Source organism: Rhopalosiphum padi, chromosome 3, assembly GCF_020882245.1.
Source record: "Rhopalosiphum padi isolate XX-2018 chromosome 3, ASM2088224v1, whole genome shotgun sequence".
NCBI lineage: Eukaryota > Metazoa > Arthropoda > Insecta > Hemiptera > Aphididae > Rhopalosiphum > Rhopalosiphum padi.
In genome coordinates this window covers 33111807-33123994 of record NC_083599.1, presented here as the reverse complement: position 1 = coordinate 33123994, position 12188 = coordinate 33111807, and the positions used below count along the sequence as shown (strand labels likewise).

Genomic DNA, 12188 nt, shown 5'->3' with positions numbered 1-12188 from the left:
ACAGTGGTATTGTTTTGACTGCGGTCCAATCGGATTCAGCCAAGTATGGACAGGCGCCACATTTTCTTGGGCAACACGCTCGACCAGACGGGTTCGGCAATAGTAGCACCGGCTGAGCCCGTGCGAGAGTACGTGAAAGAAATCCGTTACACGTGTATTATAAACGAGCATGCGGCAGACAACTTATATAATAAATGACATACGTATATACAGGGTGATTTACCGAGCATTCTCTTCCCTATTTTCATTATTTGATTATACATTAATTGAAATTCTGTTTATTAGAATCTTAATTAAAGTATAATTAATGACCATGCTTTTTAAAATGCTTATACCTATTTATATGTTATGACATTTAAGGAATTGAAGTATTTGAAGTGATGTTATACTCTGTATTATACTTGAATATTATTAAAAATCAGATTTTAAATAAGAGTATATTTAACGATAAAATAGTGGTTATCTATAGATATTATCAATCACTCGGTATTCTTATATAGGGTAATTTTTTTAATGGAAGACTCTCATTAGGTATATTCTAACACATATCAAGGTTTTTAAAAATACTCTTTTAAGTCATTATAAAACAATATTTAAGAAAAAATATGTATAATTTACTATTTTATAACGTTATTATTTTTAAAAAATGTTTTTTTTTATTAAATGACAATATAAATTATTTATTAAATTTAAAGGTATTCCAAAACAAAATATTATTCAATAATTTAGATATTTTTATCAAACAATTTCTTTATTGGCCATGAAAATATTAAAAATCTATACTTCCAATTGTGAATCAAAAAAGTAAAAACTTAAGAAATGATAATATCATAATGTTATTTTGTATAATGGTATACAATTATGTAAAAAAAAATATTTTCAAAAATGTATACTTTTTGAGATAGAGAGTAGTTACTGTTATAATAGAATCACCTAGTACATTCTATTTTTTAAATTTGAAAATCAATATTTATTAAATCAGAATTAACGGAAACTTAAGATCTAATTCTAATTAAAACAGTGGATTTTTCCTACACACTAAAATATATGATGTAAATATTATTATTTTTTTTTTAATGGGATTTTATTTTGCCGAAAATCTTTGCACAAAATATTTTAAAATGCTAATAATACCTAAATACATTTAATAACTAAAATCTAACTTGCGTTTTAAATTTAAAAAAAAAAATAGAAAATCATTCAAAAATTTAGATATAATATTATATTGTTTTGTGTAGATCCGGAAACCATCTAATTTAAAAGCAAACAGTACATGAAATAAGTAAGTATTGAACTTTTAGAATAAGATACTAAATATATACTAAGATATAACAGAAGCGTAATTAAGAAAGTGATGAGGGGGATAGATCCCCCAAAGTTTTATTTGACTAACATTTTTCAATATATATTTTTTTATTGCAAGTAACAAAGTTTAGTTTTCTATTAAAAAATTAACCCCCCCCCTAGGGAAAATTTATAATTACGCCACTGACCTATATATTATTGTTATTAATTATGAAATGAGTTGCACGATACATTCGCATTATATTTATTATATTTATACGTTAAAAATTAATTAACATTTGAACATATTAATATTATTAAACGCAATGAGATATTCATATTCATTTTCGGAGAATTAAAAACGCTAAAGAAGTTTCACGTGATATTAGATTTATAATCATATTATTATATATTTATAATAATATACTCAGTCGGTTCATTATTTTCTTAGAATTTTTCGATATTTTTTTTAGCGACTAGAACTAAGCAAACTAAACTAAAAATTATAATTCATTAGGTTTCATATTTTTTCAACAGAATATTGTTGATTTTTGTAGTAAATCTGGCTCCATTAACAGTCACCGTTTGAACATGATACATTATTCATAGAACTACATCATACACGTTACGTTACAGATGCATTAATCGCTATCGAACATATAGTATATAGTTAACCCAGCTCAGTAGCCCACCAAGTTTATGTCTATCAATATTGTTCGATATAGAACAATATTCTTATTGTTCTAACTATAATTCTTTCATTATAATATAATATTATCTCATTTCGAAACAACTGCTTATCCGTTCACAGCTTGTTTGGCCGTTGTCAAAGTTTTCAACGTGTACCGTAAATTATTATTATTATATTAGTTGGATTTTATCCAAGAAAACGAAGATACTCGTTTATTTATACTATAAATGTTTTGAATTTTACTACTATTACCTATACGCACTTGTTTAGTAGGTAATTCACGTATAAAAAACAACTTTTTTTACTTTTACTTAAACCAAAAAAAAACTGACCCGAGCTGACCCACGTTTGACTATCATTGAAATGAACACACATTAGCTTCGAGCGTCTAAATCTCCGAATTCGAAATTCTCAATATTTATTATCTACTTGCTTAATTATTAACACTATACAGCCTACCGAAGAAACAATATTTTTAACATTTGCGCGTACGGTCAGAATATAATAATAATTTATACTTAACCCGTGGATTGAACACATTTAAATAATAATATAAAACAAAATATTTTATTATAATATAGTCATTAAATTAGTCCAAAATAAATATTGAAATGAAAAGCGGGAGTTGTGCCTGATATGTAGTATACATTTCGTAAAAAATAATTTACATAATGACGAAAAGTTTCAAGTCCTTATGAATCAAAGATTAATATTTTTAAAATTAAAATAATTACCTATAATCGTTAATTTTTGTTTATATATCCAATTTTGTCGAAGTTTGAACTTCAAATTTTTATAAAATCGAGACTTTTAAACATTTTTAATTACTGTAAGAACAACTTGTGAAGTTAACATTTTCAAGCTATATGATTTAGAAACAAAAATTGTATCAAACATAAATCGAAAAAAAAACTAAACAAAGTAAAACATGTTAAATGTCTATAAATAACAAAAAATAAACCAAAATGTTTTGAGAATATAATCATATCAAGAAAGTATTAATATAAATATTTTTTAAATTGTCATGACGTATCTTTGGTTAATCAAACAAAAATCAATTTTTTCGAAAACGGATGCTTATATTTCAGATTTTATTGTTTTTTTTTCAGTTTTTCTCGATTATTTTAAAAAGAGTACTGTGAATTTTTTACTTTAACGACCCAATAGTTCCAGCAAATCAAATTTATCTAATTCGTTACCAAAAACCATACTAAAAAATATTTATTTACTGTAAATACACACGTACATACAAATATAAACAACATCACTGAAAAATCAATAAATTAATCGCTCCACTAATAATCTAAAATAGAAAGTGTTATCATTAAATAAATAGTATAATAGTTATAACTTATTTCATTGCTATTATTATTGATAACCACTACTTTTAAAAATAAATATTATTGTTATTTATTTATTTGTTATCTTTTTAACGTGTTTCATATTATTTTAATTTTTAACTACTGCACCTAGCTGTGTAATTAGAATACAGTACGCTGTATGAGTCCATTATAATGTCTAAATTAACAATTTAACATATGACGAACAATTCTGTATTTCAACAAAAAATATTAAAAAAATAATTAAACGATAAAATTACAACAAACGTAACATTTTTACCAGAATAAATTACAAAATAATTTTATTTTAAACGTATTGCATTATTATTATATTCGTTCTACGTTTGTACATTTTTTACATTTCACATGTGAAATATGAAAACAAGTAAATCAAATGAGAAATTGTATAATATAGTAAGTGTAGATATATGAAAAAAGGAGGACGATTTTTGAACAGAAATTGAGCAACGAAAACTTACGAAACGAATTTACACATCAATTGCTCATCGATTGACACACATTCTCACACACACTTTTGAATACTAACTCATTTGTGGTTTAAATTTTTTTCTTTTCAATTACTACCTACTAATCAAACGGATATTGATTGAATTTTGCGGAATTAAATTTCTGCATATTCAATATTACGTTACTAAAGGCAAGTAAAAAGAATGCCTGGTGGTATTTTACATAATGAATTAATATAGTATTGAATATAAATATTAAATAAACGTATAATAAATACATGGAACATGTATCTTAATGTCAAATAATTTTTTAATTTTATATTATTTTTTCTTCGCCAAATGGTGTCGAATTCAGAATGTTTCGTTTTCATGACGTCCGCAGGATTGTTATACTATTATAAACTTCTCTCGCGCACCAAACGCACTCTCGGTGCTTACTGATTACTGTTGACCACGGCATAAATGATAATACGACGAATGACGACGATGACAACAATAATAATAGTTAATAATATTCTCTCGAGCATTCTCGTACAGTGGTATATAATAGTAACAATAGAGGTCAGTGCAGTAGGTTGATAAATTCATTATTTACATAATTATATATTCTAGTTTGTACGTTGTATCCCTTACTTACCAAATATAAGTTGTTGCATTTCATTTGCGCGCGCAAACGTTAGACAGCGCGAATCCGATTTTTAGACGGACCGCGGTCGACGCGGTCGTTACTATTTTTTCTGTGCACTGTGTTTAACAGGTAAAGTGCCTGTACACAACACTGTGTTGTATACGCGTTTTCCTCGCGTCGAATAACACGATCGCTCGGACTTCCGGCCGGCGCAAGGTATACGGACACACGACCGCCGTCGGCGACGACGGATGGACCTGCCTATTACGCGAACGAGCACCGTCGTTGTATGTTATTATTATTATTATTATACACCGCGGCACCGGTAGTCGTCACTATCCGGTAATGATGTTGTATTTTGCCGGGCAATATATTCGTTGAACAACTTGTACACGGATCGACGGGCAATAGAGAAATCCGGTGAAAATTCGAATGATCCGAAAAGGCGGTGGCGGCGGCGACGGCGGCGTAAGGAAACGAAAATCACGTCGAACTGATTATTTTTGTAATGCTATAATACAGTGTATTGTGCTATTACGGTCGTATTGCAATATCGTGATATTATTATAACAACACCTATCGCGTTACGGTTATCGCGGACGGACGGACTGACTGACAGAGATACAGCGGCGCGGCACGTGCTGCGGAGAGTCGTCGGAGGTTGGACGGCGATCGCCTGCTGTTTCCTGCTGTAGTAGTGTTGTGGATATACTCGCGACGTGAAATTCGGACGCGACGACACGCGGCTGTTATATTATGGCAATGCAATAATAATAATAATAATAATATTATATAGATCGGAGCGAACGGAGAACGTCGTAGTGTCGGAGGAGTTTTCATTGAACCTTTAGCCGACCGACTGATTACTGAATCCGGTGTTGACGACGAAATTTCGAACTGCGGTCACACTACGTCGCGGTGGCAATGCATGCCAATGCATTTTGACCTTCGTGAAATGTCCGGGAGAGAGGGACCGCTTGTTGCAGATATCATTAGGTATAGGTACTCACTCGTATTGGTACACTATTGGTTCTTTTGATTCTCGTGTACGCCGCGCTCGCATCCACTGCACAATAATGTCGTCGTCGTCGTCGTTATAATATTATCGTTATTATTATTGCTTGCAATTATACTAATTATAAATACGTTTATATGTTTATCTCGTACGCCGCCGAATCGATAATGATATTGTACGATCGGTTGTCGTCGTCGATGGTCCGATCAAACGGCCGCGACTGCAGAACGCACGCGCAGGTGTACCTACCTACATAATACGTTTTTCAGTGGGGCGCGCGCGCGATAAAAAATAAAAAATAATAATAATTTATGGCATATATGCCTAATAATAATAATATTGTCCGCGTCTGCTGCGCGTCGTATTACCCATGTGCTTATATTGTATAATATTATTGCGCTGGACGTCGTGACTGAGATAGCAATTTATTTCGTTTTGCCGTGTGTAGGTACGACAGGTATATATATATATATAATATTATTATTATCTAACGTGCCGCCGCCGACGAGACTATACGAATATGATAACATTGACATTTTTGATAACAATAATGCGCCGGGGATAGGCCCATCGACACGCCGCCGCCGCCGCAGTGGTAGTGGTCGCGCCGAAACGCGTGCTACTATGCATACATATAATACAACTGACATACTTGTTTGAGATAATGTGTATAATCCAAATTATTTGGTGTTCAAATATACGTTTGAAAACACTGCAACGATGTCTAGATTTTCTGAACGGAATTTTTTTCAAGGCGAGATTATTCCGTCGTTATACGCATTTTTTTTAAAAAGTTACCCAGTGGGTACCTACATCATCTATCGTAGTAGTAAACTTGACATATTATTGTGTATTTATAATCGGTCACTAACTAAGGATTTAAATAGTCGACGACCGTAATAGTATTTGCGTATACTGACGATTTGGTATAATTATTATTTAATCATAATAATATAATATGCACTTACGGCACCGCGGAATCGATTGATAGATCTGTGGAGCCGTCCGACTCGAGAGTCGAGATAGTGTATGATATAATACTATCATATCGTTATTATAATAATATGTATATAGGTAATATGCGCGAACGAGTGATGGGCGTATACAGTGGGAAACGGAGGTAGGTAATATTATGTTATTACTTATTATTATTATACACGTGTATACACATCGTATTAAACTACGATGTACTACTAGATCGGTGAACATTAGTCGTGTGTGTTAGTAAGTATGTTTGTGTGCGTGTGTGTGTGTTATACAGAGAAACATTGATTTAAGCCGACGTAAACTTATAAATCAGACTTATAACGTATAGCTAAGTCAGTATAGTAAACTACAATTAAAGTAACTTCAGACGTATAAAAAAAAAGACATACTTAAATCTTAAAAAAATTGATTGCTCGTACTTCCTAATTTATTGATATTTGAATTCCAGTCCATAACACTGATACAGTAATTGTGCTATATCAACAAATTTCGAATAATAACTAACCGTTTTATTAAATAAAATAAATAGTTGTATAGTTTAGGGCGGTATGTATTATATATATCTACAGACTACAGCGTGATTATACAATAAAAATACAGTGGCCATAGCGATGTCTATTTACACACGGTTTAAAGCTAACGTATATTACTTATATACTTTCAAATTAATTGGGAAAAATTAAGTCATTACAATAATAGACACTTAAATTTTTAGGATTTTTATTAAGCTTATAAAAAAAAAAAAAACTATAACATTAATCTATTAAATAGTTAATGACGACCACCTTTGGCTATAATATTATATATATCGTCTATATATTATTTCGGTATAAAGAAACGTGTCGTGTTAGCGTTAGTAATGCACACGGTAATAATATAATATTGTAACCTGCGTTACAACATAATATATAATATAAAAATATCAGTATGGCCGATTTTTTTTTTTATCGAAAAATGAAATGCAAATCCCGACGACTCGTCACGTTACAAAACGCGTCAGTAGGTATCGCAATTAATAATAATAATCACGTACCCACGTGGAATAGCCAATAGGTATTTATAATTTATATATATATATAGGTTATAGGTAACCCGTGATTATACATATAGGTATTTGGTACATCTGCGCCGCGGCTCCGATGACGACTGACGATGTACATGGCCGCACATGAACAGCAATATTATACATTATGTCATAATTCACTCACAATTTAATCGATAAAATATTATAATATGATCAACGAAGACGTTGAGACCTCCGTGCAATGAAAGCGATGACTGATGACCGGTCGACATAAACATTATATTAATATTATAATGTACCTACGTATGTAGTTTCAATGTTTCGTAAAAATATTTTATTTTGACGAAAAATCATATTTAAATTTGAAACTAAATTGAGTATTTGTATCATATTATTCTTATTCGAGTCTACATCATTTATTCTATCGTAAAAAATATTAAATATACAAATTACTGTTGTGTTTACATGTTTATTCAACTTGATCATACCATTATACCATATTATACCAAACAAATAATCAAAAGAAATTATGTAGTATAATAATATTTATGTTGCACGAATACTGCTATGTGTTATACTAATTTAATTATTATACTATAGTCTTTAGAAGTCTGTATCTTATTGTTTTTATCATAATTACAAAATTACAAAAAACAAATGATACATCAAATTACTTACTGAAAATGAATATTTAATGGAACTAGTTGAATCAAATGTATTTTTTTTTTTTTTTTACTAAAAAGACAATTATTATGGGCATAATATATAATTTATATACAATAATTAAATTTGAGTAAATATATAAAAAGTATATAGTGAAATGGTGTATAGGAAGACTCTCGGTAGAGTAGCCTTGACATGGAACTTGAATTAATATATACCGAACAATTTTATTACTATATATACAGACAAATAACATACTGATATTGCGTGATTTCGAGTTTTATGATGGATTTCTAATTTATAAAAATATTGCTACGTATTTATTCTGTAATTGTAAAATGCACTATTATACTAACTACTAATCAAAAATAATCATATTTTATTGCGCTCTTAACTATAATTGGAATCGTATACTGAAAAAAAAATTTTAAGAAAAATATTTAATTTGTGACTGAAATTTTAAATTTACTATTTTACTTTGTTTACACAAATATAAATAAATTTTTTTTTAAACTTTTATGCCTTTACTATATTAGTATTACTTTATTACTTATTAGTTATTTATTTTTGGTATTATTCGAACACCATGCCTAATAATAACATATAATATGTCATGTATGTCATATGTGTACTAACTATTATATTTAAAAAAATATATTCATATTTTATAGGTCATATAATATTGAGACACCTATACTCAATGTAATAACTTTCAGGTAAAGCAAGAAAATATTTCTTATTTTTTTTTTATTAGATCACCGTAATACGTCCTAATAATGTAATTATTTAAATGTATGGTAATAACAATAATAAATAAATATCATATTCCCATAAAAATGCAAAAAAAAAAAATATTTTACTCACAATCACCTAAACACAAGCACAAAACATGTATATTATTGTAATATTCCATACCATTTTGTTGGAGGATTGAATATTGTGAACTGAAAATTCACATATAATTTAGCATAAAAGTGCATTAATTGAGATTTTGTATTGGACATTGAAAAAATAAGTATTTCAAATATTTTTATCTAATAATATCTCAAGTATTCATAAAATATTAAAAAATAATAACAATATAAGGATGATTAAAATTCAAGGAAATGTATAAACGAATTATTAATTATTCAATTTAGTCATAAATGGTCTAGATTTTCTGATATTTTCTGATTTAATAAAACGATGTTACACATAATAATATAATAAAAAATAATAATAGGGTCGAAAATAAATGGTTTTTATAAATAACATACGTAACTTGAGTTAGACTGTAGATAAGAAAGTGCATAATATTTCTTAAAAAAAAAAAAAAATTAGTTGTAAAATATATTCATTTTCTGGCATATTTTGACGATTAGTAGATAAATTTTTTTATATATAATTATTAATGTTATTGTTCTATCGTATGATTAAAGTTAAATATTTCAAACGCCTAGGAAAAATAATCTAACACGTAGAGTTTCATAGTCTGTCGCAATAATAAAAGGTAATTTGATCTCAAAAATAACTCGTTGACTCGCACTAAATATTAAATTTTCTTATAATTTTAGTTATTCAATTATGTTTTATTTGGATCGTACAATGTACCTACATTATTTTTGAGATTTGTTTTAATAACTTGATGCATGCAAATTATTGTGTATATATTATATTATAGTAGGGTAATCTTATGTCTTATTTAAAACGAAATTGTTCAATTTTTGAACATTATAACCCATATTCTGATAAACTTTGAACGGGACGTTATTCATACCTTTTACCTATTGCTTTCCAAAAATGTATAGTTTTTATTTACTTTTAAATATTTATTATATAATATAGATAAGTATATTTGTCATTATTTGTAATGAGGTTTTTAATAAAATGTTATGTTATGTATATTGATTTATTTAATTAGTCACTATAATGTTTAATATAATATGATGTAGTTACATATAGTTGAATGATAAAGATTTAATAAACTCTACCAAATTTACTATATTTTATTGTGCTGTTTTATTTTATCTTCGTATAACTGTTACTTTCAACAATTTAAATCTAAATGGCAAAGACCTATCTATATTATATAATAATTATTTTAACATACACAAACACAAGATGTTTTTGGAGAGTAATAGAAGCTTCTTGGTGCACTTTGGGTAATGTTAAGTGACTTTATTAAATTAATTTGAAACAATGCTTCCAAAAATGTTGAACGCGAAGGCTATGTAAAATGCACGTATCGCTCAGTGTAATATATTAATATTGTATTACCTATATGAACCCGCTCGACCATCACCCTTTTCAATTACATATTGTATCTAACAAGAGTACAGAATTATATTAAAAATATCTTTATAAATATACAAATTACGAAATACATTTTTTAGTTTTATTTTTAATTAAGCAAAAATTATTTGTTATTTTTTTATGGGTCATCATATTATAAGTTCCTTAAAAAAAATACCATAATTTTGGAAACAATTTAATATAATTTTTCCTATCAATTTAGTAAAAATCAAATATCACATAATATTACATTATATTACTATACTAGTATTATAACCGCAGAAGTTTCGTCAGTAGATGGCTTCTCCTATCAAGTCTTTTATAAAAATCTGCTTGTAATCAATTAAGCTTATTGTATAAAGTATATATAGATTGTTTAACTTCAACTAAAATACAAAAAAAGTATTTTGGTATACGCGAAAGCTTATTTTTACAAAACCATTATGATTATAAAGTAATAAATCACAATGTGGTAAGTATTAAACACAAGACACCTAGTAAATTGACGAAAACATCCAACAATAATTTCCATGAAAAATACTTTGTTGAAATGTCAAATTTCAAATTTGGTATCCACCTATTATAACCCCTTTGAAAATCGTTACTTTTACGCCACCGGACAATGCGTCTTTATTGTTTCATGTCAGAAACAACAATGACAAATAGGTATTGTAAATCGTGTTAACATTGTGTTTATTTTGAAAGCCACCTGCACAGGAAACCACAGATAAATACATAACTGTTTTTATAATGGAGCTTAACATTTGGTTCGATATAATGAATTATATTACATATTGTTAAAATTTATTTATTTTTTCTCAATAAAACCCATTAAAAATGTCGTAGGTAAATAAGTTCGCCTAATATTTTGATAAGTGAATAACATAATATAGTTAATTGTAACAGCCAAAGTGGAAGTCTTTGAACTACATAAAAAAAAAAAAAAGTAAACCTCTTTAAATAATAAGATATATTATTAACAGGCCAAAGTTTACTTACAAATGCTATAATCAATTAAGTGACCTTTCTCCAACCACGCTATAGGTAAATATACTATAAATTTAATGATTGTTTTCTTTGTGATGTTTAAATATGCAATAACTATATTATAATAATGACAGTTTAGTCGGGGTTTTTTTCTACATTTCCGGGCTATACAAAAGCCGTTACGGAAGGTGGGATATACACCTATCGCTTTCCTTTGGAAAATACTCACAATAGTTAACCGATATTTTTTTTTTCGTTATTTTAATTATTATAGTTATGATAATAAATTACAAGTTTCAAAACGATTATTGACGTAAGTTGATGTCTGATATTAAATCGTTACAAATGTATTGTCTACACGAAGCTACAAAATGATTTCATATTTATATAATGAATATTAAATACTGTATTTGTTTAGTGTATATAAATCAGTAGCCTAACGCCCGAATTAAACATTAAACACATGTAAAATATTATATCGTGCACTGCATATACGTTGGATTTTCGATTTTTATAATGATAATACAGAAATAAATTATATTATAATATGATTGAAAATTAGATAGGTACTTATGATAATATGTCATTTTAGATTACAATTTATATTTTATACATACTTAAATGTGATTTAAATTAATATTATTTTCCTGAGTGAAAAACTCAAAGAATGATTGCTTTAACATTTTGACCACCTAAACATTTCACCTGAATTACTCTAATTGGAAGCAATACTCTGAAATATTGGACTTTGTAGTAAGCTACACAAGGTAACTGGCGAATTTATTGATTAAAAAAAAGTTATTATTCTAACTAAATAATTACATAATAAAC

General features: G+C 28.1%; 1 protein-coding gene across 2 annotated transcripts in view; it reads right to left on the bottom strand.

Annotated features, from left to right (window-relative positions):
- Positions 1 to 12188, bottom strand: part of LOC132926513 (scavenger receptor class B member 1-like) — a 95520-nt gene that overhangs the window by 43476 nt on the left and 39856 nt on the right. The window contains exon 1 of one of the 2 annotated variants that reach the window (XM_060990878.1): positions 4420 to 5401. The exons of the other annotated variant lie outside the window; for it this stretch is intronic. Within the exon in view, the coding sequence (XP_060846861.1) occupies positions 4420 to 4438 (19 nt within the window). The 5' untranslated portion in view covers positions 4439 to 5401. Of the gene's footprint in view, positions 1 to 4419; positions 5402 to 12188 lie in introns of those variants that run through there. 2 annotated transcript variants of the gene reach the window in all.